Source organism: Rutilus rutilus (assembly GCF_951802725.1).
Source record: "Rutilus rutilus genome assembly, chromosome: 1".
Taxonomy (NCBI): Eukaryota; Metazoa; Chordata; class Actinopteri; order Cypriniformes; family Leuciscidae; genus Rutilus; species Rutilus rutilus.
In genome coordinates this window covers 25,306,935-25,333,267 of record NC_140209.1, presented here as the reverse complement: position 1 = coordinate 25,333,267, position 26,333 = coordinate 25,306,935, and the positions used below count along the sequence as shown (strand labels likewise).

General features: G+C 37.9%; 3 protein-coding genes across 11 annotated transcripts in view; 1 reads left to right on the top strand and 2 right to left on the bottom strand.

The window, feature by feature from the left end:
- fbf1 (Fas binding factor 1) overlaps positions 1-26,333 on the bottom strand; it is a 214,230-nt gene that overhangs the window by 15,365 nt on the left and 172,532 nt on the right. For 4 of the 8 annotated variants that reach the window (XM_084387517.1, XM_084387520.1, XM_084387518.1 and 1 more), the window contains exons 1-11: positions 6,444-6,851; positions 4,228-4,255; positions 4,015-4,141; positions 3,788-3,848; positions 2,603-2,653; positions 2,411-2,516; positions 2,268-2,339; positions 2,120-2,170; positions 1,822-2,047; positions 517-662; positions 187-283 (exon numbers count right to left, since the gene is read on the bottom strand). In XM_084387517.1, coding sequence (XP_084243643.1) covers positions 187-283; positions 517-662; positions 1,822-2,047; positions 2,120-2,170; positions 2,268-2,339; positions 2,411-2,516; positions 2,603-2,653; positions 3,788-3,848; positions 4,015-4,141; positions 4,228-4,255; positions 6,444-6,446 — 968 coding nt within the window. In that variant the 5' untranslated portion in view covers positions 6,447-6,851. Of the gene's footprint in view, positions 1-186; positions 284-516; positions 663-1,821; positions 2,048-2,119; positions 2,171-2,267; positions 2,340-2,410; positions 2,517-2,602; positions 2,654-3,787; positions 3,849-4,014; positions 4,142-4,227; positions 4,256-6,443; positions 6,852-26,333 lie in introns of those variants that run through there. The other 4 variants (XM_084387519.1, XM_084387522.1, XM_084387523.1 and 1 more) reach the window with 2 other exon arrangements.
- Positions 6,878-21,094, top strand: LOC311277334 (uncharacterized protein). Of its 2 annotated transcripts, none has more exons than XM_084387624.1 (17): positions 6,878-7,038; positions 7,661-8,005; positions 8,085-8,429; positions 9,000-9,092; positions 9,245-9,325; positions 11,604-11,696; positions 11,931-12,002; positions 12,147-12,260; positions 12,752-12,886; positions 15,145-15,228; positions 15,472-15,570; positions 15,650-15,736; positions 17,009-17,104; positions 17,440-17,538; positions 19,629-19,657; positions 19,760-19,798; positions 20,173-21,094. In XM_084387624.1, the coding sequence occupies exons 1-17, from the start codon at positions 6,951-6,953 to the stop codon at positions 20,326-20,328; spliced, it is 2,055 nt and encodes a 684-aa protein (XP_084243750.1). In that variant the 5' UTR covers positions 6,878-6,950; the 3' UTR covers positions 20,329-21,094. The 2 variants fall into 2 exon arrangements, with proteins under 2 accessions (XP_084243750.1, XP_084243751.1); XM_084387625.1 differs by lacking the exon at positions 6,878-7,038 and adding an exon at positions 7,317-7,500.
- Positions 21,708-26,333, bottom strand: part of tmem220 (transmembrane protein 220) — a 70,948-nt gene continuing 66,322 nt past the window's right edge. Inside the window, exons 4-6 of the mRNA XM_084387856.1 lie at positions 23,001-23,124; positions 22,464-22,523; positions 21,708-22,333 (exon numbers count right to left, since the gene is read on the bottom strand). Coding sequence (XP_084243982.1) covers positions 22,201-22,333; positions 22,464-22,523; positions 23,001-23,124 — 317 coding nt within the window. The 3' untranslated portion in view covers positions 21,708-22,200. The remainder of the gene's footprint in view (positions 22,334-22,463; positions 22,524-23,000; positions 23,125-26,333) is intronic.

The window sequence follows — 26,333 nt, the reverse complement described above, 5'->3', positions numbered from 1 at the left end:
AAAATTTATTCAGACACCTTCAACATTTCTCAAATCATCATTTTTCAGACTTCTTATAAACTACCTTCATTTTGACCAGTTTCTCAGAAAACAAGACTACTCATCTTTCGCATCTCTTGATTTAAGAAGAAAACAAGACAAAGAGCAACACTTTCTGCAGTTTAACGTCTCTGTGTGTTTCCTCACCTGACAGACTGTCTCCGGGGCTGACGTCCCTCTGGAGTCGAAGCCATCGTGGGCTGATACGAGCCGAACGTGAAGTCCTCCTCGTCCATCAGAGAGGCTGCAGACGGCAGGACCAGTGTTAGTGCTCCTTTATAGATCTCAATCATTTATAGATCAGATTTAATGCATTTGACGGATGCTTTAATGCAAAGTGACTTGTATTGCACTCATGTACACAATCAATGAGTTCATGCATTCAATGGGAATGCTCAAATGCTTTTGTGTGACATTAAATCATTCTCTGTTAATTGTCTCTTGAGTGATCTGTGGCTCTGGAGTCGAGATCCTGACCTCTTCCCGTCGAGCTCTTCTCCGGTGGTTTCTCCGTCTGTGGCGTGTCCTTCTTCTCTCCCGTCACGGGTCTCTCCAGCAGACGAGGAGACGTCCCTCGGCCCAAGATCTCGTCCAGTTTGGTGCGAGCTCTCAGAGGAGGATCACTGGTGAGGAGGACAGACACACTGGCATCAGAGACGCTTGCTTCTCAGTTCACACAGTCACAAACAGCAGAGAAGTAGGAGCAGTGTGCATTTCTATATATGATCTAAACAATCCCAAACCATTTCGGCTTCATGCCCTTTCTATTTCTTAACTATGTTTTTTGCAAGATTATATAAGACAAACATTGTCTTTAAATGTTAATGAACTGAATTATGCGATCTCAAGACAAATTAATATTTAATGGTTTTGCACTCAGACTGACTGACAGCCTACAAAGTGAATACATATACACAAATATTCAAGACAAGCAAAGCAGCAAGAAAAAGCAGCACTGGTTATTACAATTTGTTTAAAATAAAAATAAATAAATAAATAATAAAAAATTGCAATGGAAAAAGTGTCATTGGTTATAGAATGACCATAAAATAAAATAATTAAATTAATAAATAATAATTAAAAATGTTCTTAGGCAATGTAAAAAGCAGCACTGGTTATTGAAAGAGACTAAAATAAAATAAATTAATTAATATAATATAATATAATATAATATAATATAATATAATATAATATAATATAATATAATATAATATAATATAAATAAAATAAAATTATGAATGACCATAAAATGAAAGAAAAGTTACTTAAGCAATGGAAAAAGCGGCACTGGTTCTTGAATGAGCCCAAAATAAATTATATGTAAATAATGATATAATGTTAATAATAATAATGTTTGCTTTTCTGATTCTTTGGATTATAACAGATAAGTACTTAATAGTGATAATAATAACAATAGCATTTGTAGTAGTAGAAGTTGTTGTTGTATTAATATAAGTATTAAATACTTTTCTGTTATATATAATCCAAACATTTAGAAATTTACAAAAAAAAAAGTGGAAAAAGCAACACTTATTATTGACCGAACCTGAAATGTTTTCTGTTTGCTTGGATTATATATAATAAAATGTATTTAATATGAATGATTAATGTATAAATTAGTTATTATTATTATTTGCTCAATCTATACTAACAGGGTTGTTTATGATTGTCCCCAGTGGCTTGAATTTTATTATTTTGATGAGAAAAGCAGCACTTTTTAGTGATTTCATCCAAAGGGAGGAAAAACTCCCAGAATTCAACAGGAGTCCAGACATACTCTACCTCTCTTTCTTCACTGTCGGTCCATTTCCATTTGATTTGTGCGTTTCTCCGAAGCCCAGAGCGTCCATCAGATCATCTGCATCATCAAACGTCAGATCGTCCCTCTTCCGCTCTGTTTTCTGAGGAACGACTGGTGAGGAAGAGCGCGGCGGCTCACTCTTCTTCATCGTCTTCTGCTTGTGTTCCAGATCGTCCAATAAATCATCCAACGAGCCGTCCATGTTACCTGTGAAACGTGAAGAACGGGTTCTCAGTGATTTATCTCACAGAGGTTCATGTTAAAGCGTTGATGTGATACCTTCATCACCAGGAGGAGGAAGAGGAGGATCAACACCCCCACCTTCATCATCTGAACCACATGCAGCAGAAAATGGAGCAAATGGAGAACATCAAAACCCTCATGAAGCCTGTTAACGCTGTCAGACAGTCGTGGTTTCTGCTCTTACCCAGAAAGCTGAACTTCTTGTAAGCTCTCGCTGTGGAGGCCGGAGCCGAACTGGGCTTTTTCACCGTTTCTTCTGTAAAAACACATGAAACGCTTTAAAAACAGTCACATCATTTGTTCAAATCTCACTGTAAGGAAACGTACCTGTGGTTTTGCTCTTATCTCCTCCTTTCACTTCTTTCCTCTGGGCCGGAGCTGAGCTCGGCTTCTTCTTCGAGCTGAACAGATCCGCATCCATGTCATCTATGTCCTGGAATGAACAAAACCGGAGTGATGTCACACGTTTGATGACGTCACAGCTCATATTTCAGCCAATCAGAAAGCAGCTTGGTTTACCTTCATGCTGTCTAGCAGAGCGGCAGGATCGGCCTCAGAAACATCAGAGACCTGAGACACAAATACACACACACACACTGAGGAAATGTCCAATAGAAGAGATCAAGAGTCTTTATAGAAGAGGCGGAAGAGTTTAGATGCTTAAAATAAAAATAAACTTAAACTAAAATAATTTAACAAACTTTTTTTTTTTCAGTGTCCAAGGCAATATTCCTTGTTGTTTAGTTTAACGTGAAGTACTAAAAAAAAACTAAAACTGAAATAAAAATAAAAATACATAAAATTATATAGACATTAAAAAAAATTTAATAAAATGACCAAAACACACAACAAAATCACTAAAACATGATTAAAATGAAAATGGAAAATACTTTAACTTTTAACTAAAAGTTTAAATTTAGTATTGAAACCATAAAAAAATATGTTTGTTGCATTAACTGAAATATTTTTAACAAACTTATTTTATTTTACTTTCTAAGGCAACATTTCTCATTCTCGTTTAGTTTAACTCGAAGTACTAAAATAACCAAAACTGAAATAAAAATTAAGAAAAATTGTTACGCATTACTTTCCATAAAAAGTAACGCAATATTGTAACGCATTACTTTTAAAAGTAACTTTCCCCAACACCACACGTATTAAAAAACAAATCTAATAAAAATGACAACAACAAAAAGAAAATAGAAAATACACAAACAAAAACTAATCCAACATTGTAATAAACACTATAATGATATATCAATGATGCTAAAATATCACTAATTAAGTAAGTTAATCTGGACTTTCATCTGATAGATTTATCTAGAAATGAGCTGCCTGTATTATTTATTAATACGTCAAATAGTGAATTTTACACTAATAAATGTGGGTTACACTTTATTTTAATGACACTGTAATTAAACATTTAAGTACTTATAATATTAATTAACAACATGCACTTACTATAGAGTTAAGTTTAGGTTTGTTTTAGTCACGTGTAAGTATGCTTAATTTATAGTTATTACTACAGTAACTACATGTAACGTGTAACAAGGACACTGTAAAAAAAGCATTATCTAAACGTTGTACCTGTTTTTTCTAGGTTTCTTTTAATTGTACAGCATTTAAGTTAACTCTGTAGTTTTTAAAGTGCTTTATGAATATGACGAGTGATTAAAGGTGTTTGATCTGCAGCTCGTGTCTCACCTCCTCTTCTTTCTCAGCCTCTTCTGCCAGTTTACTGAAGAAATCATCATCCAGCAGTGACCTGAACACAAACACAGCATCTTTATGTGCCGTTTACACAGGTGACGGACTCTATCTGTGTCTCAGTTCATCTCTCAGACTGTTGACACTCATACTAGATGCTTTGTGATGCACTTTAGCAGCTCAAATGAAGCTCAATGATCATCCATCATCACACACACACACACCTCTTCCCGCTGCGTGACGTGAGGACGGCCGCGGGTCTGCTGGACACAAGCGCAGGCGATCGCACCTTCACCGGACCTTCATCATCGTCACCACCCAGCAGATCTCCTAACACGTCATCTATAGCGCCTGAGAGACGACGAAAACACCACAGCTCACACAACTACCAAACACAACAGAGAAACACAAACACACACCAGCTGAACTGAACTCACCTCTGAGACCCTTCTTCTGCTTTGAAGTCTGAAAAAGAGGAAGAGGAGATACATTTTATACTACTACATTACTATCAGTTTATTATTGTTATGTATTAAACCTCAGAATCATATCACATGGCCCAGGACTGTATAAATTGTATTAGAACAATGATTTACAAAACACTGTACAGTGGGGAGAACAAGTATTTGATACACTGCCGATTTTGCAGGTTTTCCCATTTACAAAGCATGTAGAAGTCTGTAATTTTGATCATAGGTACTCTTCAACTATGAATGGAATGTTAAAAAAAAATCCAGAAAATCACATTGTATGATTTTTAAGTAATTCATTTGCATTTTATTGCCTGACATAAGTATTTGACACATCAGAAAAGCAGAACTTAATATTTGTTACAGAAACATTTGTTTGCAATTACAGAGATCATACGTTTCCTGTAGTTCTTGACCAGGTTTGCACACACTGCAGCAGGGATTTTGGCCCACTCCTCCATACAGACCTTCTCCAGATCCTTCAGGTTTCGGGGCTGTCGCTGGGCAATACGGACTTTCAGCTCCCTCTAAACATTTTCTATTGGGTTCAGGTCTGGAGACTGGCTAGGCCACTCCAGGACCTTGAGATGCTTCTTACAGAGCCACTCCTTAGTTGCCCTGGCTGTGTGTTTCGGGTCGTTGTAATGATGGAAGACCCAGCCACGACCCATCTTCAATGCTCTAACTGAGGGAGGTTGTTGGCCAAGATCTCGCAATACATGGCCCCATCCATCCTCCCCTCAATACTGTGCAGTCGTCCTGTCCCCTTTGCAGAAAAGCATCCCCAAAGAATGATGTTTCCACCTCCATGCTTCACGGTTGGGATTGTGTTCTTGAGGTTGTACTCATCCTTCTTCTTCCTCCAAACACAGCGAGTGGAGTTTAGACCAAAAAGCTCTATTTTTGTTTCATCAGACCACATGACCTTCTCCCATTCCTCCTCTGGATCATCCAGATGGTCATTGGCAAACTTCAGACGGGCCTGGACATGCGCTGGCTTGAGCCATGACGGCGTAGTGTGTTACTGATGGTTCTCTTTGAGACTGTGGTCCCAGCTCTCTTCAGGTCATTGACCAGGTCCTGCCGTGTAGTTCTGGGCTGATCCCTCACCTTCCTCATGATCATTGATGCCCCACGAGGTGAGATCTTGCATGGTGCCCCAGACCGAGGGAGATTGACCGTCATCTTGAACTTCTTCCATTTTCTAATAATTGCCCCAACAGTTGTTGCCTTCTCACCAAGCTGCTTGCCTATTGTCCTGTAGCCCATCCCAGCCTTGTGCAGGTCTACAATTGTATCCCTGATGACACAGCTCTCTGGTCTTGGCCATTGTGGAGAGGTTGGAGTCTGTTTGATTGAGTGTGTGAACATGTGTCTTTTATACAGGTAACTAGTTCAAACAGGTGCAGTTAAGACAGGTAATGAGTGGAGAACAGGAGGGCTTCTTAAAGAAAAACTAACAGGTCTGTGAGAGCCGGAATTCTTACTGGTTGGTAGGTGATCAAATATTTATGTTATGCAATAAAATGCAAATTAATTATTTAAAAATCATACAATGTGATTTTCTGTATTTTTGTTTTAGATTCTGTCTCTCACAGTTGAAGAGTACATATGATAAAAATTACAGACCTCTAACATTGGCAGTGTATCAAATACTTGTTCTCCCTACTGTATATTATACACTGTATATTTAAATACTGTAGCATTTATATAGAAAAAACGTTAAATTACAAGATGTCTAAAATAATTACATATTAAATACTGTTAATAAATTAACACTTATTTATTTATTACAGGTTTAGTAATTAACAGATTAAACCCTATGTGGATTGAATGGTAACGCTTTTTATTTTAAGGTGTCCTTGTTACAGTGTAATTCATTATACATTTAAATACTGTGGAATAATAATTAACTACATGTACTTACTATAGGGTTAGGATTAGGTTCAGTTCCATGTAATTAATTATGCATAATTTATAATTGTAATTACTATAATAACAACATGTAGGCTAACTACTTGTGTAACAGTGAAAATGTGTTACGAGCCCAGAAGATCTGTAACCACTACACCACCGTCACCACGTGTTTGTTTTATTGTACAGTACTGAAGTATTGTTGCATTTATACATTTTTCGCTTTACGCTATGTTATGTTTTATATAATTAAGAGAGTTGATGTTTACCATATCTGATTCCCAGAAGGAGAAACGGAGTGTTTATGGTGAAATCTGTGCGCGTGCCCGTTACCAATAGAAACCGGACCGCAGCCTCAACAACAAAAGCACGAGCGATCAGCTGATCATCGTTCAAACTTCAAATCCGGCCCTGGACCCGCTGGTTCTGGTTCTGTCTGGATGATTAGGATCCAGATCTGAGGATTCAAGTGTAAAAATTAAATCCTGTCTGTGTTCTGGACTAGACAAGCTTTAGTGTTGATGAAGCAGTTCCTCAGAGTCAAAGATCGTGAATATGCGAATAACCGACACGTAAAGCCACACTTTAGTTCTAAAGAAATATTTATAAATAAAACACTATTATTTATCTAATTCTGAAACACTGATCATTCCGTATGAGCTCTACGGGTTTGAAAATCCGTGACAAACTTCCTGTTTTCAATAGGGCATTGTGGGTAGTGTAGTCCACGTGCACGCGCCAATCAGTTAGGCTAAGTCTACTGAAGAAATATAGCCATGTTTCTGTCGTTACTATTAAAATCGTGCAGTGATGCATGGCAAACTTATAGAATATTGTTTGTTCATCGGAGTAAACAATACAACGGTATGTTATGAGAGTTTCCCAGACACTTTGAGAAGAAAATAGTTCTTGATTTGCTATACACGTAGACTGCAGCTGACATGCACTTGATTTCAACTGAAAATGAGTTTGATGATTTATATGTTCATTAAACTTTCTAGAACATATTTTTGTTTGCTGGGTCAGTCACAAGTGTAAATGTGCTGCTTCAATTCTTTGTATATTGCTTGGTTTTGGGAGAATGATTGACAGGTGAGGACAGGATCAGGCGGTTCAGACAGTTTGACTTCCTGCTTATACCTGTATTACCTGGGATGAAAGTGAAAGCAGATCAGTCAACGTACGGCAGCTTCTTCACACACTTTCTGTTATAACTTTGTTATTCAGTTACAGCAGATAAAGTAAACTTTTATGCCGTGATTTTGTGTTTGAACATGCTCTTACATAAATACATGTTCGTGGCAGCACTATTTATGATATGTGACGGTAAGTATTTTATCCATTTACATTATACACTTGTAACACTTTTTTTAACAAAACAGGAAGACCTAGCATGAATCGTAAAATGTATCAAATTGGGACTTCAAAAGTAATCTTTCCTTCATCTCATTCATCTGAATGTTTTTTTTTTCTCTGTTGTTTTTAGGGTTTTTAGTGAAAGGACCCGCTGGTCCTCTGGTTGTTGCTCTGGGATCTTCAGTGGTTTTGCCCTGTTATGTTGATGAACCATTACCTTTGAAAGGACTGAAGGTGATTTGGATACGAACAGATATCAATACACTTGTGCATGTGTACCAAGATTATGAGAGTCAACCAGACGCCCAGTATCAGGATTATCGTGACAGAGCTTATTTATTCACTGATCAAATCAAACATGGAAACTTCTCCCTCTGTCTGGAAAACGTGAGAGCTGAAGATAAGGGTTTTTACAGATGTAAAGTTTACACTGAGCAGGAATCTGATGAAACCCTGGTGCAAATTAAAGCAGTTGGTGAGTGAAAATCTTTGGCCAACATTTTGAAATGAATTCCACTTTATTGTGTGTTTTGATATTGTATGTGTTCTTTCAGAGTATCTGAGTGTATCAGGATCAGATGATCCCGTATCTGCGTTTGTGGGTGAAGACGTCACTCTGAACTGCTCTGTACACTCTCACATCCCACCTGAACACATTGAACGGGTCTCATGGAGGAAGGTGGATGAAGATGAGAACATCCTGGTTTTTGAAAATAATAAAACTATACCAGTAGTTGAGCGATACAGAGACAGAGTTGAGTTCTTCACCGATGAAATCTGCAAAGGAAACTTCTCTCTCAGTCTGAAGAGTGTCAGGACCGAGGATAAAGGGGTTTACATCTGTCACGTGATTGCTGGAAAATTTTCAGCAAATGCAGCTGTGGTACTGGAGCAACTGGGTGAGCTAATCTAGTGAAATTAAATTGAGTTAAGTGAGGAGTTCATTGTATGCTCCATGTTATTTCAATCAAGCGTGTATTAGCTTAATTTCTGATGTGCATGTGATCTATTTGCTGGATGTTAATAGCCATGATTCCATCCACCTATTTTTATGCTAAAAACGCTGGATTACATAAATTCTAAAAATGTGCATGAAAAAGTATGCGCTCATTGAGGTGGATAATTTTTTTAATCTGATAAGAAATGTGCATAAACTACGATGGAAAAAAACATTTACCAAATTAAAAAAAGCTACCTGCATTTCTATTCATCTCATGGTATCTGTTAATTGGTGAATTCATGAATTCGTTATTTGTGTAAAATCAACCGAATTTCAGAGACTTCCCTGGCTAAAATGTTTTTGTTTTGTTCCCCATAAAGGAATTCTGTTTTATGTTTCACAATATTTATATTTTATCATGTGTCAACAAAGACTGGACATGTACAACTAAGTATTATAGTGCATTACAGTTTCTCAGAGAATTTTGCATGTATTTTTGTGTTTGTAATTTAATGTTTGTGTGCCACAGGTTACTCTTTTTTACACGTAATTGTGCTTATTCTTTGTATTACTGCATCCGGATGTGCACTGCTGTTTTTTCTATGGTATAAAATCAAAAGAAGTAAGTTTGCATAAAAATAATTGTTATTTGTGAATTTGTTAGTGATATTACACTAATATATGCGAATTGCGAAATAATGATTTAAATAATTAATCATTTCTGATAATTTTTTTTATTGTATAAAATTATTGTGTACTTCTCTCTTGATGCAGGCCTGTTTCTTCAGATCTCTGTAGTCTCTGTACCAAACCTTTTTATGTTTTTCGCCTTTTTGTTCTGGGGTGTCATTGAAGGTGAGTATTCCACAGGTAGTAATAATTATGTGTTTATTTACATAACAGTTGAAGAATCATTGTTCCCCGTCAGTCAGTCACGTTCAACGTTACGTCGGACTGAACTGACAAAGTGGGATCTCGCCTGAGAGCCCAATCACCTTTGAGTGGTAACAGAACAAGTCAATGCACATTGGCGGGTGAGATTTGCATCGTAAGCCACTCCCTGTTTCCATGTATAAAAGGCAGCATGCAAAGCATGCAAACATCTGTGGATTACAGTGGGAGCTCTCCCGTCGAATGAATCCCTGCGGCCCTCCTACTCCTCTTTCACATTGCAGGCTGTGAAGCTTCCGGCTGTGGTTGCTATTCCGTCCCATAGGGGACTCAGCATGTCATTCGTGGCTCCCGCAGAAGACTGGATGTTGATTGCTGCATCAGAGGGCTGGCTTGAGTCCTCTGAGAGATTCGGCTGCACTGCCCTCTTTGGGGAGATTAGCATTGTTCGAGCCCGACCCGGTGCTGACTGCCATGCTTTCCTGGGCCGCCGCGAGTGTCAGGCTTGAGTGGAACCCTCCACTGTGCCCCGAATGCTTGCGGCTGGATGATTGGTTTCTCGGGGCCTGGCATGCTGAACAAAGTTGTGGAAGGCACAGGGTCCATGGAGATCCCCCCGGTGGAGGATGCAGTTGCGGTGCAGTTCAGATCTTGGATGCAATAGAGCCGGTTCCTCCAGATGTTATGAAGTCATGGTTTTACAGCACATATTTCATTGTGCTCAAGAAAGATGATTGGTTAAGACCAATCTTGGATTTGCTCGTCTTGAATTGGGCCCTTCCCAAGCTTCCATTCAAGATGCTGACGCAGAAACGCATCCTCACGTGTGTTCACCACCAAGATTGGTTTGCAGTGATCATCCTGAAGGACGTGTACTTTCATGTCTTGATCCTATCTCAACATAGACCGTTTCTGCGCTTTGCGTTTGGGGGCGGGCACATCAATACAAGATCCTCCCCTTGTGGTTGTCCTTGTCACGTCTTCACAAAGATAGCGTGACAAGTATTGACACATCGACCATTGTGTACATCAACTGTTCAAAGTGTTCCACGCTCCTCCTTGTCTTATGTCGCAACTTGTAAAAAAAGAGTCTCAGGTCGCTTCGTGCCATACACATCCCTGGCGATCTCAATCATGCAGTCGACGAGTTCTCACGTCCAAGGAAGAGTGGAGACTCCAGCCCCGGATGGTCCAGCTGATTTGGGAATGCTTCAGAATCTTTTGAGTTGACCTTTTTGCGTCTCTGGAGGCAACCGGCTGCCAGTTGTTTTATTCCCTGACCAAGGGGAGCCTCAGAACGGATGCACTGACACACAGCTACGCAAGAGGGCATTTCCCCCAGTGAGCCTTCTCACAAAGACACAGTGGAGGACGAGGAGCAGGTGGCTTACTCTGGGCGCTAGAAGGGGCAGCAGTTGTGGCACTTTCTATAGGGATCCCAATATGTCAGTTCAGTCCGACGTAATGTCCAACGTCCTGATAGGGACTGTCTAGGTTACTAATGTAATGTTGTGTCCCATCACCACAACTCCTGTACCTCTGCTGGAACGGCCCAGGACCATGTCTCCTTAGCGGAAAACTTGATGTGTGAGTTTGCATGCTGCCTTATATACCCGGAAGCAGGGAGTAACTTGAGATGCAAATTTTACTGGTCAAAGTGCATTGGCTTGTTCTGTATTACCACTTGAAGGTGATTGGGCTCTCAGACAAGATCACAATACGTCAGTTCAGTCAGACGTAATGTCCTATTCCTTCAGGGAACAGGGGTTACATTAGTAACCTAGACATTTGGTTATGTAAATTCAGTTTTGTTTTAAATTGTAAATTGGATTAATTCACTATGGAAGCTTCTTTTCGCCACGGAATACAAAAATAAAAAAGGTAATTGCAAAACTTAATCTCACAATTCAGACTTTTTTTCTAACAATTGTGAGTTATAAAGTCAGAATTTCATGACTTGCAATTCTGAGAAATAATAGTCGTAATTGCAAGTTATAAATTTGCAATTCTCAATTTTTATATCTTGCGAGTTTATATCTTGCAATTTTAAGAAAACAAGTCATAATTGCGAGATGTAAACTGCTTTGTGAGATAAAAAGCCACAATTACCTTATCATTTTTCATTTTGTGGCGGAAACAAGCTTCCATAATTCATAATTTTGTGTAATAGAATAAAACAGAACCTTGGAATATTGCCACTGTTAGGAAATTAGTGTATGTCCTGTTTCTTTTCTTTTTCTAGGATTTCTGAGTGAATCTGTTGCTTGTTGTGCTCATTATTTGCTGAGGCCCCTTCTGCTGTTATGGGCGTCTCCACATTCAGAAAGTTTCCCAGGTTTGTTTGCTTTGATACATGATTGGTTTATGAAAGAGATGCTCAAATTAGTTGGTTTAATGATTTTCTGAATTTGCAGCTTTGTCAGTAAATGGGCAAAGGAACAGAAAATAAATGTTACCGAAAGTGTTCATTTCTGTTTCAAGTATTTCTGTGTTTTTCTATTTTTTATTACAGATTTTGTTTTTGTTTGGAGTTGTATTTGATTTGTTTAAAACTTTGTCTGTTTTGCAGGCAATCGTAAAACAGCTATGCACTGCATTGTTCATCTACAATATTCCCTCTTTGCAAATGTTGTTTATTCAGGTTGGCAAATTTGAATATTCAACTGTGCATAATATTATCATAGTGATATTAATGCTCATAAATGAAAGTTGAAACGGTTTCTATAGAAGTTAAGCTCAGTCAACAACATTTACGTAATTGTGATTGTTTATCTCTTTGTCCCAGTTCTTTTTAAATCCTTTTGGGAAAAAAGTCTGAGTTATGAACAATATGATCGAGTCCTGATAACCATCCTTTTTGCAATAATGATTCTGATATGCATCACGAACATCGTTTTCTGTAAGTATTTCTGTCACTCTACACTAGTGATGAGTAAATTAAATAAAACAAAATTTTGTCAGCTCAGCAGTGTAATCTCAGACACATTAAGTAATTATAAATTGTATTTATTTATTTATTTATTTGTTTATTTATTTATTTATCCATTTGATTCTGATTTTTAGTTTATGACTCATGCAATAATGTAATAATACTGCCAATCATTCAAAACTATTAACTTTTGAATCTCCAAAACCGCAGAACTTACTCATTAAGTACAACTGGCTCCAACTGTTTGCTGGAGAAAAACATGTAAATCATTAATCATTTTATAACTTATTTCAGAAGGTTACTTCATTGCTGTGTAATTGTTATTAGGATATTTTTACTCAAATTATACTATTTCAGTCTAGTGTCCCTCTTGTTGTATTCTTTATTGCTCTCTTAGAAATTGGTCATGATCATTTTAAATGAATCATTTTGTTAATTCTATACATATTTTGTTGATACAGTATTGGCTGAACTGATAAGAAATAAAGATGGCCGCATGCGCGCTGTGTTAGACCTCGTGTCTGATATCGGCCATGATGTTCTTCCTCCATTACAACTCATCTTCCTCTTTTACGCTTTTGGAGCTGCCAGCGGAGGTAAGCGTTTTATAAAACATTTGGATTACAAAAAAATTGTTGACCTTATTTGTTTCTCTTGATTATAGATTGCACAAAATATCATCTTAAAGGAGTAGTTCACTTTAAAATGAAAATTCTGTCATCATATACTCACCCTCATGTTGTTTCAAAGCTGTATGAATTTATTTCTTCTGCTGAACAGAAAGGAAGATATTTAGAAGAATGTCAGTAACCAGACAGTTTTTGGGTCCCATTGACTTCCATAGTATATTTTTTTCCTACTATGGAAGTCAATGGGACCAGAAACTGTCTGGTTACTGACATTCTTCTAAATATCTTCCTTTGTGTTCAGCAGAAGAAATAAATTCATACAGGTTTGAAACAACATGAGGGTGAGTATATGATGACAGAATTTTCATTTTAAAGTGAACTACTCCTTTAACACATTGAATGAGTGGTTATTTTCTTCCTAAATTCATTATTTCATTAGAATACCAACATTTGTGAGATTTTGGAGCCGTTTACACGACAACGTTTTTGACTAAAACGCAAATAATTTAGGAATTTTGGCCGTTCATTTAAATGACAACAGTGTTTTGGTGGCCAAACAAAGTTTTTGTAAACTGTAACAGAAGTCCACTGAAGGCAAGTTGAATTGAGAACCCAAGTTCAGTTTTTTTTTAAGATTAACAAAGTGAAAAAAACATCACCCAAAACAGGCTTGACTTGATATTAACATGACACAAGAAGAGTTGTTATGAACATAAATACAGTCACCAGCAGTATGTTACAACATCAAAGCTAGACATGGAACAATGGGAACACAAGGACTATTTATACACAGAGACTAATGAATAACAAAGGAACACATGTAAAACAATCAAACAATGAACCAATGAGAACATAGGACACATAGCTAGACCAACCAATAAGAACATGATACATTAGGCGTGTTTGACTTCAAGCAGCTCTGTGCAGAACGATCGGCAGTTGATTTGAAGCAGTGCATGCCGATTAGAAATTTTGTCAGACTTGAGGCTTATGTTTAACTTTTATTGTTATACAAACAGACACTGTATTAAGCAGTACTGTACATAAAGTATTGAATGAAAATGTCTCTGAAACATCTGTGTATTTGGCAAATAGTGTTTCTTTACAAGGTGATATCGCCAACTACTGGCCTGATATGAAAAAATACCGCGTTTTTTAATCGTTTTCACAGATCCTTGGATCGTTTCGACAACGTTGTCGTCCGTATACAAAGGAAAAAACGTTTCTGTACAAGTACAAGGGTACAACCGAGTACAAGGGTACAACCGAAATTGATCAAAGTTTTTTTTTTTCGCCGGAAAAATAGTGATATGTGATGTTGTATTACATTAAATATCTAAAGTTAATAATATGTTTTGTGTCTTTGTTAATGAGGATTTGTGGTTACATTCATATTTTTTTAAATGGTCTATTAAAAAAAGTAATGTTTTTATTTTTAAAAGGAAATAATAAAATTAGAGTGCCACAATGGGCACAGAAAGACTTCTTGTCCTTTTAGTTTGTCATTGTTATTTTCTGTTTCCTTTCTGTTTCTGTCCGTTGTAATGGTTACTCTTTGTTTCATTGATTACACACACCTGTTCCTTGTTTGATCATTAGTTTCTGTGTATATTTTGCCCTGAGTTCTGTTCACTCATTGTCTGGTGTTGTTTTTGTTGGTGCACTGTTACGTTGTCTTCTCATTTGCTGGATTTCTCTTTTGTTTTACTCTGTTCCGTGTCATGTCTAACAAAGCCCTTTAGCTGTTATAAATTCACTGTAAACCACGGCTTCTTGGGGCTCATTGCTTTAATATACATTACCAATTTGGCTGATTTAAATGTTACCTTGAATGCATTATAAGTCACTTTGGATAAAAGCATCTTCCAAATTTTTATCTTTTATTTTTATCTAAATGTGAGTTATATTTATTAGTGAATGCACTTTTACCCTAATGATTTAATTCCATTTTCTTACATTTTTAAAGCCATTCAACATTTTTTTTTTTTTTTTTATAGGATAACACTGTCAATGAAAAAATAGGACCCTGACTAAACTAGCCTACTAAATGATAGCTAAATGTATTTATCTGCTAATCTGCAACCCATGTTTATTTATTATATAAAATCAGGGAAAATGACTAAAAGGTAAAACAGTTAAATTTAATTTAGCAGCTCACTACTATTAATTGTTTAATTGTGTTGTATGTTTGTTTCTAAAGCCCAGTGTTTTTTCTCCACATACAGCACTTTTTGTTGTTGGAGTTCTTCCACTGTTTTTAACGTTGACCAGATATAGTTGGAATGATCCATGTGTGGAAAAACTGCAGTGTAAGTATAATTGATGAATTGTGTTTCGACTCTATCTATAATTGATTGTAGATCAATCAATGACATTCCATCTTAATCTGTCATGATGAATAGCACCGTCTTTGATAGTTTTACTGTAAATTATTTACTGTTGAATAAGAGCAATCAATTGTCAGGTCTTCAGGAGTATTTGTATCTGAAATCATATTTTCTGCCATTTTAAAATGTAATAAATAAACTTTCTTACGTTTAATTTATTTTCAGGTTTGCGCTCGGTCAGGAGAACAACGTGGTTAATTTTCATGATAGTGGTGAACATAATAATGGTATATTCGTACCTCATAGCGCTGAAAAAAGAAAAAGGTACAATAATGGCCTCCAATTAAATTTCCAATTAAATTTGATACTGTAAAGTGTTCATGTTTTTTTTTTCAAACTGTAGATTGTGAAGGATGGGTCTGCGTGGCTGCATTTCTTCAAGTTCTCTGGGGAATTGTGGTCCTCAAACACTCATTTGGTGATGACCTGGGTACAGTATTGATTTGAATCATCTTCGGTGTGATGTTTTCCTTCTTTGGAGATTTATGAGTCTGGGTCATGTTAGCTTTTCTTCAATGATGGTTTGATCCTGCCTAGTCAGTTCCTTGTGTAAACAACAACAACAACAACCCATAACTCTAGTCAATTAAAATATTCTTCTGGAGAAATTAGCATTCTGTTTTTTTTATGTATTATATCTTGTTTTTAAAAAATATATTTTTTATGCCACCACAGAAAAAAAAGCATTTTCTGTTTTATTATTTATTATAGGTCTATATATATATATATATATATATATATGGAGTTGGCCCACCCTTTGCAGCTATAACAGCTTCAGCTCTTCTGGAAAGGCTTTCCACAAGGCTTAGGAGTGTGTTCTAGAAGTGCATTTGTGAGGTCAGGCACTGCTGTGGACGAGAAGGACTTTAGTAAAAGGAACTCTTAATTCTTCAGCATACCAAGACATTTCGGACAATTTCATGCTCCCAACTTTGTGGGAACTACTTGGGGATGTTCCTGTTCCAACATGACTGCGCACCAGTGCACAAAGCAAGGTCCATAAAGACACGGATGAGCGAGTTTGGTGTGGAGGAACTTGACTGTCCTGCACAGAGTCCTGACCTCACCCCGATAGAACACCTTTGGGATGAATTAAAGCGGAGACTGCGAGCCAGGCCTACTCGTCCAACATCAGTGCCTGACCTCACAAATGCACTTCTAGAAGAATGGTCCAGAAATCCCATAAACACACTCATAAACCTTGTTGAAAGCCTTCCCAGAAGAGTTGAAGCTGTTATAGCTGCAAAGGGTGGGGCAACTGCATATTAAACCCTACAGATTAAGAATGGGATATCATTAAAATTCATGTGCATGTAAAGGCAGACGTCCCAATACTTTAGTGTAATATAGTGTATCAAATGGAAACACAGAATAAAAAAAATAAAAAGCCTTTTCTGTTTTAATATTTATTATAGCTTGGTTAAAAAAAAAATCACCACAGAATAAAAAATAAATAAAAAGTTAATTGTGACTTTTTATCTCAAAATTCAAATTGTATTTGTTTTTAAAACCAAGTCTATATATTAACTCAGAATTGTGAGATATAAACTACATATGTCAATTTGAGTATCAATATGTTTCAATATGTTTCATTTGTGAAATAAAAAATTGCAAATACATATATATATATATATATATATATATATTACTGCAGACTTTTTTATTTTATACCAGTTTTAACAAAGTTTCATCTTCCTTACAGATCTTCCTTTTAGAGACATTGTGTACCTTATCGGATCAGTTGTTGTTGTTCTAGTGAACTCGTTTGCATTGATGGCCGAGCTGATCATGAAAATAGGTGAGTTTCCATAACCATCTAACGTCATACTGTAAACTGAAAGAAAGACTTTGCCACAGCAAAACTGTAATAAGGATCAAATTTCAGTCTACAATAACAAAAAGTTTAAACAAATACATCTTTTTAAATGTGTGATCTTTTATATGTCTGACATCACAGCATGTTAATGTGATTTTAGTTTGGTTTTCACATTTGATATTTTTTCTCAGAGTGCTTCACTATAATGTGAAATATATAAGTGTGTGCACAGATATCACAGAACAAGCACACTTTACAAATAGAGAAGTTTTAGAGTGATCAAACTTTATATTTACCACAATATTTTCTTTTCACAGTTAATGGTGAGCGTGCGATGGGGGATCTGAGGAAAGTTGTATTTTCCTCTGAATGTGTCTTTGCCTCATTTGTGCTGCTGTTAATCATTTTCGAACCATGTGAGTTTAAACTATTTATCTGAATAAGCCACTAGTGTAAATAACATTGAAATCTAACCGGCTGATCTTTAGTCTATGCATGTGTTTCTTGATTTGCTGTAAATCAGGTGTTTAAGGACACTGGGTCTGTTTTTTATATATATATCTATATATCTATAACTTTATTTATGAGTTTTACAACAATATTACAAAGAAGAAAAGCAAAGCATAACAAGAGACAAAATCAACCTAGTGGTAATAATAATAATGTAGCCTATATATAAAACATTTTAATTAAAGTGTTGCTTATCTAATTAATGTGCACAATTCTGCATAATAAAAGAAAGTCTTACTGAAAGTGAATGCTTGAAATGAGATTCAGCCTAGGCCAGACAGTAAAACATGTTCATGACATATTGCTTAAAAGGGTCCCAAGCTTTATTGAACTGATAAACTCTTATAGAATATTAAAATTGTTCTCCGTTGTATAAAGAGATGGCTTGGTCTCTGATCCTTCCACTTCAGCAATATTTATCTTTTAGCTAAGAGCATGATAAAATATATACAATCAGATTGTGTCCAGGAGTAGCTCAGGAGTAATTGCTATCAGCGGACAAGGGGAGTTTGATCTACCTAAAAAACAGAGAAGTTTCAAAAATGGTGGGCCAAAAACTCCTAAGCTAACAGGACCAAAACATGTGCATGAGAGGTTGGGGTAAAGCTACACCGGTTGAGTCAGGATCAATGTGCTGAAAGTGCTTAGGCAGTTTTAAAGGGTAACTCTCGCCAAAATGCAACCTAGGGTATTTTTGTTAATCTACCTGAGGCAAACTTTAGTTTAAAAGCATAATTAGGATGGAAACACCACTTTTAAGTTTGACCATATTTTCGTTTTCGGTCGAATTGCCTTTTGAATGGGAGTGCTTGGGGCACTCTCTATGATAGCATCAAAAATCTCTATTTTTAAAACACTAAGAAGGCTTGACACAACATGAAACTTTGCTGGAAGCAAACCAGTGGCACTACAGATGAACTCGAGCATTGAGAACATTGTTTGTGTGCACAAAGTTTACTAAAAAGAAAGATTCTGACCAACTCACTGTAGCTGTATCCGCCTGCATTTTGACAGTCAAAAATAGTTGTTTGATCATATTTAACTATAATTCTGACCAGCACTGTATATGTCAATTGTGACTTGATTTCATCCATAGTCTAATGTCTTATTATCTGGGTCTTTCAATGATGGTGATTATTAAAGCCATGTGAATTTACATCATGAAATCCAGCAGTGTTGTGATAACTTGAAGGATTTTAAAAACATCATGCACAGAAAGTTTTAAAATACCATATTTCTTCACACACAACATCAACAATGGTGACAATCAAATGAAAAGCTTCATGTCGCAATGCATGCTGGGTACCACCATATTACAGAACTCCCAGCAACATGCATAAATTATGCAGCTGGATTGTCTTATTTTCTTTTATTCTGCATTTGCTTTTATTTTTGCCATTTTTTTAGTAGCTTGATTTGTTATGTTCAGAGCTGATCTGTTTATCTGAATATTTTGTTTGTCACCAATATTGAGATTCATGTGCTGATTCTTGATCTATGTGCGTGTTTAAGATACAGAGTAATTTGAAATGTTCTGTGAACAGCATATAATTAAAACCCAACTTAACTGAATATATTATGCTGAATGTCATACTGTAGAATCACAGGTTTACTATAATCAATAATGTAAAATCAGTAACACCTCACATACATTACAAGCCACTAACTCTGGTTGAGATGAGTATATCTGATCTTGTTGATTACACCAACATTAATCCACAACCATCAATACCTGATTACATTTTCCCTTCGATTTTATTGCCATAACAAATGTGTTTTATATAGACAGACTAGTTTTACTGCTTTTACAGGTGTGCTGTAATTTTACAGTATAATTGTAGGTATTTATTATAACCACATGTATTGATGTAGTTATAAATTTACAGGCTTATACTGGCAACCAAAATTGCCAGTTAGTTACTGTAAATTTTCCAGCAAATTTTTTTTTTTTTACAGTCCACTGATTCACTAAATATATTCCCCCCCCTTTTTTCAGACATTAAAAAAGTTCATCAGCGTTTTCAGGTTAGTAATATAATTTGATATTGATTGCTATGAGAGTTACAAATTACCTGCAATTAAAGGACTCTTTACTTCATGAACTTACTTGTCTTTTCCCGAACACAGAATCCAGCCGGTGGATCGCAGCAGAATCACTCTTCTCAGGTGAATATCTCATATAATCTTGTATTTATTTGAGATTTGTCACTAGCCTGCATTATAGATTAATTATTATTATGATGCAGCTGCACTTTAGGTTTCTATGGCAAGTAGCTTTTAGTTTATAAGCAGCAGATAAACAACAGACAAAAAAAAAAAAAAAAGATTTTTTTATCCCTAGTATTTTTGTCTTGGTTTCCTTTACAAATGAAACATTCCTAAATCAAGATAGATTTATTTGAGAAGCGAAATGACTTAAGTTTAAGCTCAATTCAAAGGGAAAACAAAGTTATTTTTCTGGCAACTTTCTTTTGAATAAAGTGTAGCAGAAAGGTGTCATGTGGATATTGTTTAACTCGTGTGTCTCCTCCTGACCACAGAATGAGGCCGTGTCTGATGAAACGCCACATAACCCATCAAACCAGAACCAGAATGCAGCAGAATCGCTTGAGTTGAGACCGATGTTAGACGCTCAAGAACAGGAGGCTCGAGACAGAGAGACGCAACCTGATTCTGTCCAACAATCAGTGCAATGAGTGAATCTGACAGATTTATCCACTGTTTACTCCTCAGACATTCAGGGGTCAAACTGAGGGATCAACTTTAAAATGTCATTACATTCATCAAGTATTGTGTTTTGTGGTTAGTGGATCATGTTGATATAGTGAATTAATAGTGAATTGAAGCGTTGTGCTTCAGTAACTTCTAGATCTGTGTCCTTATTGGACACCCTACAACAACCTCAGTAAAGCATGTTGGGTGTCAGATGATTCTCTTGGATGTATGAACTCTATGAGAAACACAGTCAGTGCTAAAACACAGCGCTCCAGTTCAGAGGAACCACAGCTGCTTAGCCTTATAACACTTTTTGGTGCTTCGTCAAACTTGTAAATATTTGTATAAATGGTTTTATCTTTTATATTTTATTTATACACAATATTGGGTACATAAGGTGTGTTTTCTTGAGAAGTTGCTATGATGGTTCTGGTTTTCCTCATGTTGCTCTTATTATTATATTATGCCTTCTGCTCTTTATTTGAGTGTGTTAGTATGTTAACTTGCAGACCAGGTTTCTGAACATGGATTCGGCTCGGTTAATATCAAAATTTGGGCACTCGTGTTGTTACATCAAGTTTCCGATGTCAAAAAGAGCAAAATTCTAAGCAAAATTCAAAATTTCTGGAGCAAAATAAATTGAGTTGTGATTGTCTTTATAGTACATTCAAATCAATGATATTTCTATTGTGTATATAGAGATTTTTTTACTTATTTTACATAATAAATTGCATTTAAGTTTGTTGCAATGTTTCAACATGCATTAGTTCATCCTCATTCACAGTATCTGTGTGTTTGTTTGGATATGTTGGTGTTTTAACACTGATGACAGAACTGATGCTGAAGATAAGTGAGTTAATTTCTGTTATAAAGAGAGTATATTTGCATATATGCATTTGGATAGCAACATACTATCAAATTCATAACGATTCATAATAAATGTTTGCATTTTAATTCCCCAGTGAATGGCGAGTGTACAGTTGGTGATCTGAGAATCGTCTTTCATTTCAGTCTCCACTCATTTGCATCTAGTGAGTATGAAACTGTTTTTAGTACAATACAACATTGTCACTGAGATACTATTATAGTGTTTGTTAATATGTTTAGTTAGATTTTGTTTTTATATTTTCTGTTTCATTTTAATTGTAGATAAAAGTTTTAGTAATTTTGATGTGTTTGTCATTTCTTATTATTTTTGTGGAATAAGTGATTCAGTTTTAAAACAAAATGTACAATTTGCTTTTGTTATATGCTAAATAGTATGCATGTGTATTCATGTACATAATACAAAAATAAAGACACCAAAGAAGAAAAAAAACTTTATTCAATTGCCAAAGCCTTGAAAGAAAAATAAATAATACAATTGCAGTGCTACGTTTGTTAAGACCCATTTAGGTGATGTGCTGAACCTGAGCTATTTTTGTCATTGCATAATGTCTTTTTAATGTCTATATAGTTTAAATATTTTTTTAATTTCAGGTATTGTTTTTTTTGTTTGTTTTTTTTGTTCTGAAAATGCATAAACATGTTTTTAATTATCTCTAAACAGTACACATGCATACATTTATAGATATGCATCCAGTGTGATAGCTCCTTCTGAGGAAAACTCAATTCAAAAATAATATTCTGAATAAGTATAAATTATATAATGTGTGTGTGACACAACCACCTTTAATATTGTGCTAAACATCTTTTGTGTTTCACAGAGAGAGAAAGTCATACAGATTTCAGAAAAGTCATAGAGTCATCATGCCATCTTTCTGTAAAGAATATAATCCACAGAATAAGAGAGGAATGCAGTGAAGAAAACCACACGTCTGGATCTGGACAGGTTTGTGTCCTGTGCTGGCTGATCAGAGAGCAGTGTTACAGTGTTCAGGCCAGTGTTTCCTCAGCTCTGTGTTCATGTAGTAATAGATCCACGTGATGAAGGGAAACACAGTGATTCCTACAGCAGTGCAGATCCTCACCGAGCCGACAGAACTCCTGCAGGACACACACATGAAGATTCACTACAGAAACCAGATCACAGATCAGTCTGATAAAGGAAAAGAACAGTGTTAAACATCATCTGTGAACATTAAAATATAAAACTTTATCAGATGGTTTACAGTACCTTCCTGAATGTCTGCACAGCAGAAGCCAGAAAACCACCAGCAGGAGTCCACCACATTCCCTACGAGACCAGATTACACTCGTGATGAAGGTTTATTTTCGGGTGAATTATTCCTTTATTTAAACGCTATCATGTTGTTCCAAACCTGTACAACTTTTATGATATTTTTAAAGAAACTTCATGACTTTCAAGCTCCAAATTGATTTGAACTTGACTGGCCCGGACCTCGACCTCATCCAACAGCTTTGGGATGAATTGGGACGGAGACTGTGAGCCAGATGTCCGATATCAGTGCCTGCCTCACAAATAATCTAATGGATGAATGGGCAAGAATTCCCACAAAAACACTCCAAAATCTTGAGGAAACCTTTCCCAGATGCTCCATATTAATGTGTATCTGTAATGCAATGTCATTAGAGTCGATGTTGGTAAATACTAAAATACTTTTAGTCCATATAGTGTAGATAGATAGACAGAAAAACACCATAAAGTTATATTCATAAATCCATAAATCCAGTCATACTTTTATGTTGTTACCTTCCTTCTTCTTGCTGGAAAATATCTGTAATTCCCTCCTTACAAAGTTTCCAGCCCAGAATGAGTCCAAACGTAGAGGCTATCAGCACATGCAGATCAGCGATTCTCCTCCATAATAATGACTCTGGAAAAGCACATAACGGAAGGAGAGTCTTCAACACTTTCAGCCCCTTTAATGATGTTTTCATTTACAGAAAATCTCACATTCAACCTGTTATTGTATATATTCACATGAATATTTTCCGGAAGTTCGCGCACGTATTACACTAGGTAAATTGTCAGTAAATAACCACATAAATCTTGACCGAGGAAAATCAAAAGTGTTTCTGGTGACTTGAAGGTGAGTATTTTTTCCTAATTATAAATTTTTTTAGACCAATGAAATGTATTTCTGCTTCACTGCACTAGAGGGCAGCGTCTTACTGTGATCAATGGAAAACGTCTCGGTTACGTATGTAACCCTCGTTCCCTGAGTACAGGGAACGGAGACGTGTTGTCGGGGGAGTTCCCTGACGAATTGGGATCACGCTAGGGAGCCAATTGCCTTCGAGAGAATTAAAAACGAGCCAATGGACATTGGCATGCAAGATTTGCATCCTGCAGCCCGCCTACTAGCGCGGGTATAAAAGTCGGAAGTAAACATTGCGCAATGCTTTTCGCTGGGGAGCCGAACAGTGTCCAGTCCTCCGCGAAGGTACAGCAACACGGCGAACGGATGACACGTCGGAGTTCCCAGGACGAAAGGGAACGTCTCGGTCACGTATGTAACCCTCGTTCCCTGAGTACAGAGAACGGAGGAGTTCCCTGATGAATTGGGATCCCTAATAAAACGCCATGGTGCTGGTCCCTTCCAGCACCCAGCTAAGCTACCCTGCAGCAGTTTCTTGAATAAGTTGCGGGAGCTAGCTAGGGAATCACACTGCTGTTTTCCGCAAGACCTGCACAGTGGATATTGGATAACACTGGGAAAGCGTGCCCTAACCCATACGGGGGGAACGCTGCGGAAGCCCAGCCTGCCTGAGGAAGACCTGGAATACACATATGTACTAACCCATTGGGGTAGTGAAACATATGGCAGTCCCTGAGGTAGTCCCAATCCAAGGGAAGTGGGAGCATACTCAACAGGGGCGACAGAACGAGCCTGTCAAGGGGAAGACACGGCTGAACTGCACGTGGCATCATGGGTCACCGTAGAGACCACTGGAAAAAACACCCAGTCTACTAGCAACTCCTTACTAGAGGTAGCAGACCTGGCGCCAGGCGGTCTGCCACGCCTGACACCGAAGGGGTGATGGAGGAACTCACGAGGCTCACCAAAGTTGGGCGCCATACGGAGGCCGAGGCGCGGAGTGGCATAGCAAGCCGATACAACCTATTCCCTCGCACCACTGGCCGTAAGCGAGTACTCGGGAGGAAACAGGTTCCACACGTAGGCTATAGAATCTAGCGAACGTGTTCGGTGTCGCCGAGCCCGCAGCTCTACATATGTCTGTCAGCGAGGCGCCTTGAGCCAAAGCCCAGGAGGCGGCAACACCTCTAGTAGAGTGAGCGCGCAACCTGGGAGGACAAGGCTCACCCAGAGACTCATAAGCTCGGGTGATAGCATCCACTAACCAGTGAGCTAACCTCTGCTTGGAGACAGCCTTCCCCTTCTGCTGGCCTCCGTAACAGACAAAGAGCTGATCTGAGGTCCTGTAGCTTTGCGTTCTGTCAATAAAAACCCGCAGGGCACAGACGGGACAGAGAAAAGCTAGGGCTGGGTCTGCCTCCTCCTGGGGCAGCGCTTGCAGGTTCACTACCTGGTCCACGAAGGGAGTGGTAGGAACCTTGGGCACATATCCGAGCCGGGGTCTCAATACAACGTGAGAAAGACCCGGCCCGAACTCTAGGCACGATTCGTCGACCGAAAAAGCCTGCAGATCCTCGACCCTCTTGCAAGAGGCCAATGCTAACAGGAGCACTGTCTTAATGGACAGGATATTAAGCTCTACTGTCAACAAAGGCTCAAAGGGAGGACTTTGAAGAGCTCTAAGTACCAGAGCTAGGTCCCAAGAGGGTACAGAGTGCACAACACGAGGTGGATTTAACCTCCTAGCACCTTTAAGGAATCTGATGATCAGATCATGCTTTCTCAAAGACTTACCTTCTACTGCATCGTGATGCGCGGCTATTGCAGCGACATACACTTTGAGGGTGGAGGGAGAGAGCCTTCGCTCCAACCCATCTTGCAGGAAGGAAAGCATGACTCTGATCGGGCAAGTTCGGGGGTCCTCCTGACGGGAGGAACACCAATCGACAAACAGGTTCCACTTCAAAGCATAGAGGCGCCTCGTAGAGGGGGCTCTAGCAGAAGTGATGGTGTCCACCACTGCCTGTGGTAGACCACCTAGAACCTCCACGTCCCATCCAGGGACCAGAAATGTAGTTTCCAGAGGTCTGGACGTGGGTGCCATAGAGTGCCCCGTCTCTGAGAAAGCAGGTCCTTCCTCAGAGGAATCTGCCAAGGAGGGGCTGTCGCGAGGAGCATAAGTTCCGTGAACCAAGTCCTGGTGAGCCAATACGGCGCCACTAACAGGACCTGCTCCTCGTCCTCCCTGACCTTGCACAGGGTCTGTGCGAGAAAGGCTTACTGGGGGAAACGCATATTTGCGCAGGTCCCGGGGCCAGCTGTGCGCCAGGGCATCCGTGCCGATCGTGAAGCCAGCGCTGAAGCGGTCTCATATGTAACAAGCCGAGTGGCGTTACTGCGGCTGCGGCTGCCATATGCCCCAGGAGCCTCTGAAATTGTTTCAGTGGAACCGCTGTCCTGCCTCGAAATGACCTGAGGCAGGTGAGGCAAATGTGTTTTTTAAACTCACAGTTACAGTAGCAAAAAAAAAAAAAAAAGAAGAGTCAAGAGTCAAGAGTCCAACCAAAGCAAACACTGATCACCACAATGGTAACTTCAAACTTTTTGATTGAAACGTCTAAACCTCTGTTGATTCTCAACAAGAACGTCTGTACATGTATGACAGGAACTGGTTTGTAAACTGGTTTCACACTCAGTGTGGCTGTAAGTCAGATGTAGTTCTCGTGTTTCTGCTCATCTCTTCTCTTTTTTCTGCTCTTGTTTCTCTGTCCTTCCGTGATTCTGCTTGTCAGGTGTTCTGAATTCACTCACTTCTTTTCATTAACTCAAGTGGACTATATTAGTGAACTAATTTAGGGAATAGTGAATAAGGGTATAGGGCAGGGGTGTCAAACTCATTTTCACTGAGGGCCACTTCAGCATTATGGCTGCCCTCAAAGGGCCGGTTGTAACTGTAAGACTTTTAAAATGTTAATATATTGTCT

Bases quoted from the DNA above. Each gene is read 5' to 3' on its own strand.
- LOC311277334 (XM_084387624.1), top strand. From the start codon at position 6,951: ATGTTTCTGTCGTTACTATTAAAATCGTGCAGTGATGCATGGCAAACT. The intron at 8,430-8,999 runs GTGAGCTAATCT...TGTGTGCCACAG, and splicing joins TGTGGTACTGGAGCAACTGG to GTTACTCTTTTTTACACGTA. The intron at 15,571-15,649 runs GTACAATAATGG...TTCAAACTGTAG, and splicing joins AGCGCTGAAAAAAGAAAAAG to ATTGTGAAGGATGGGTCTGC.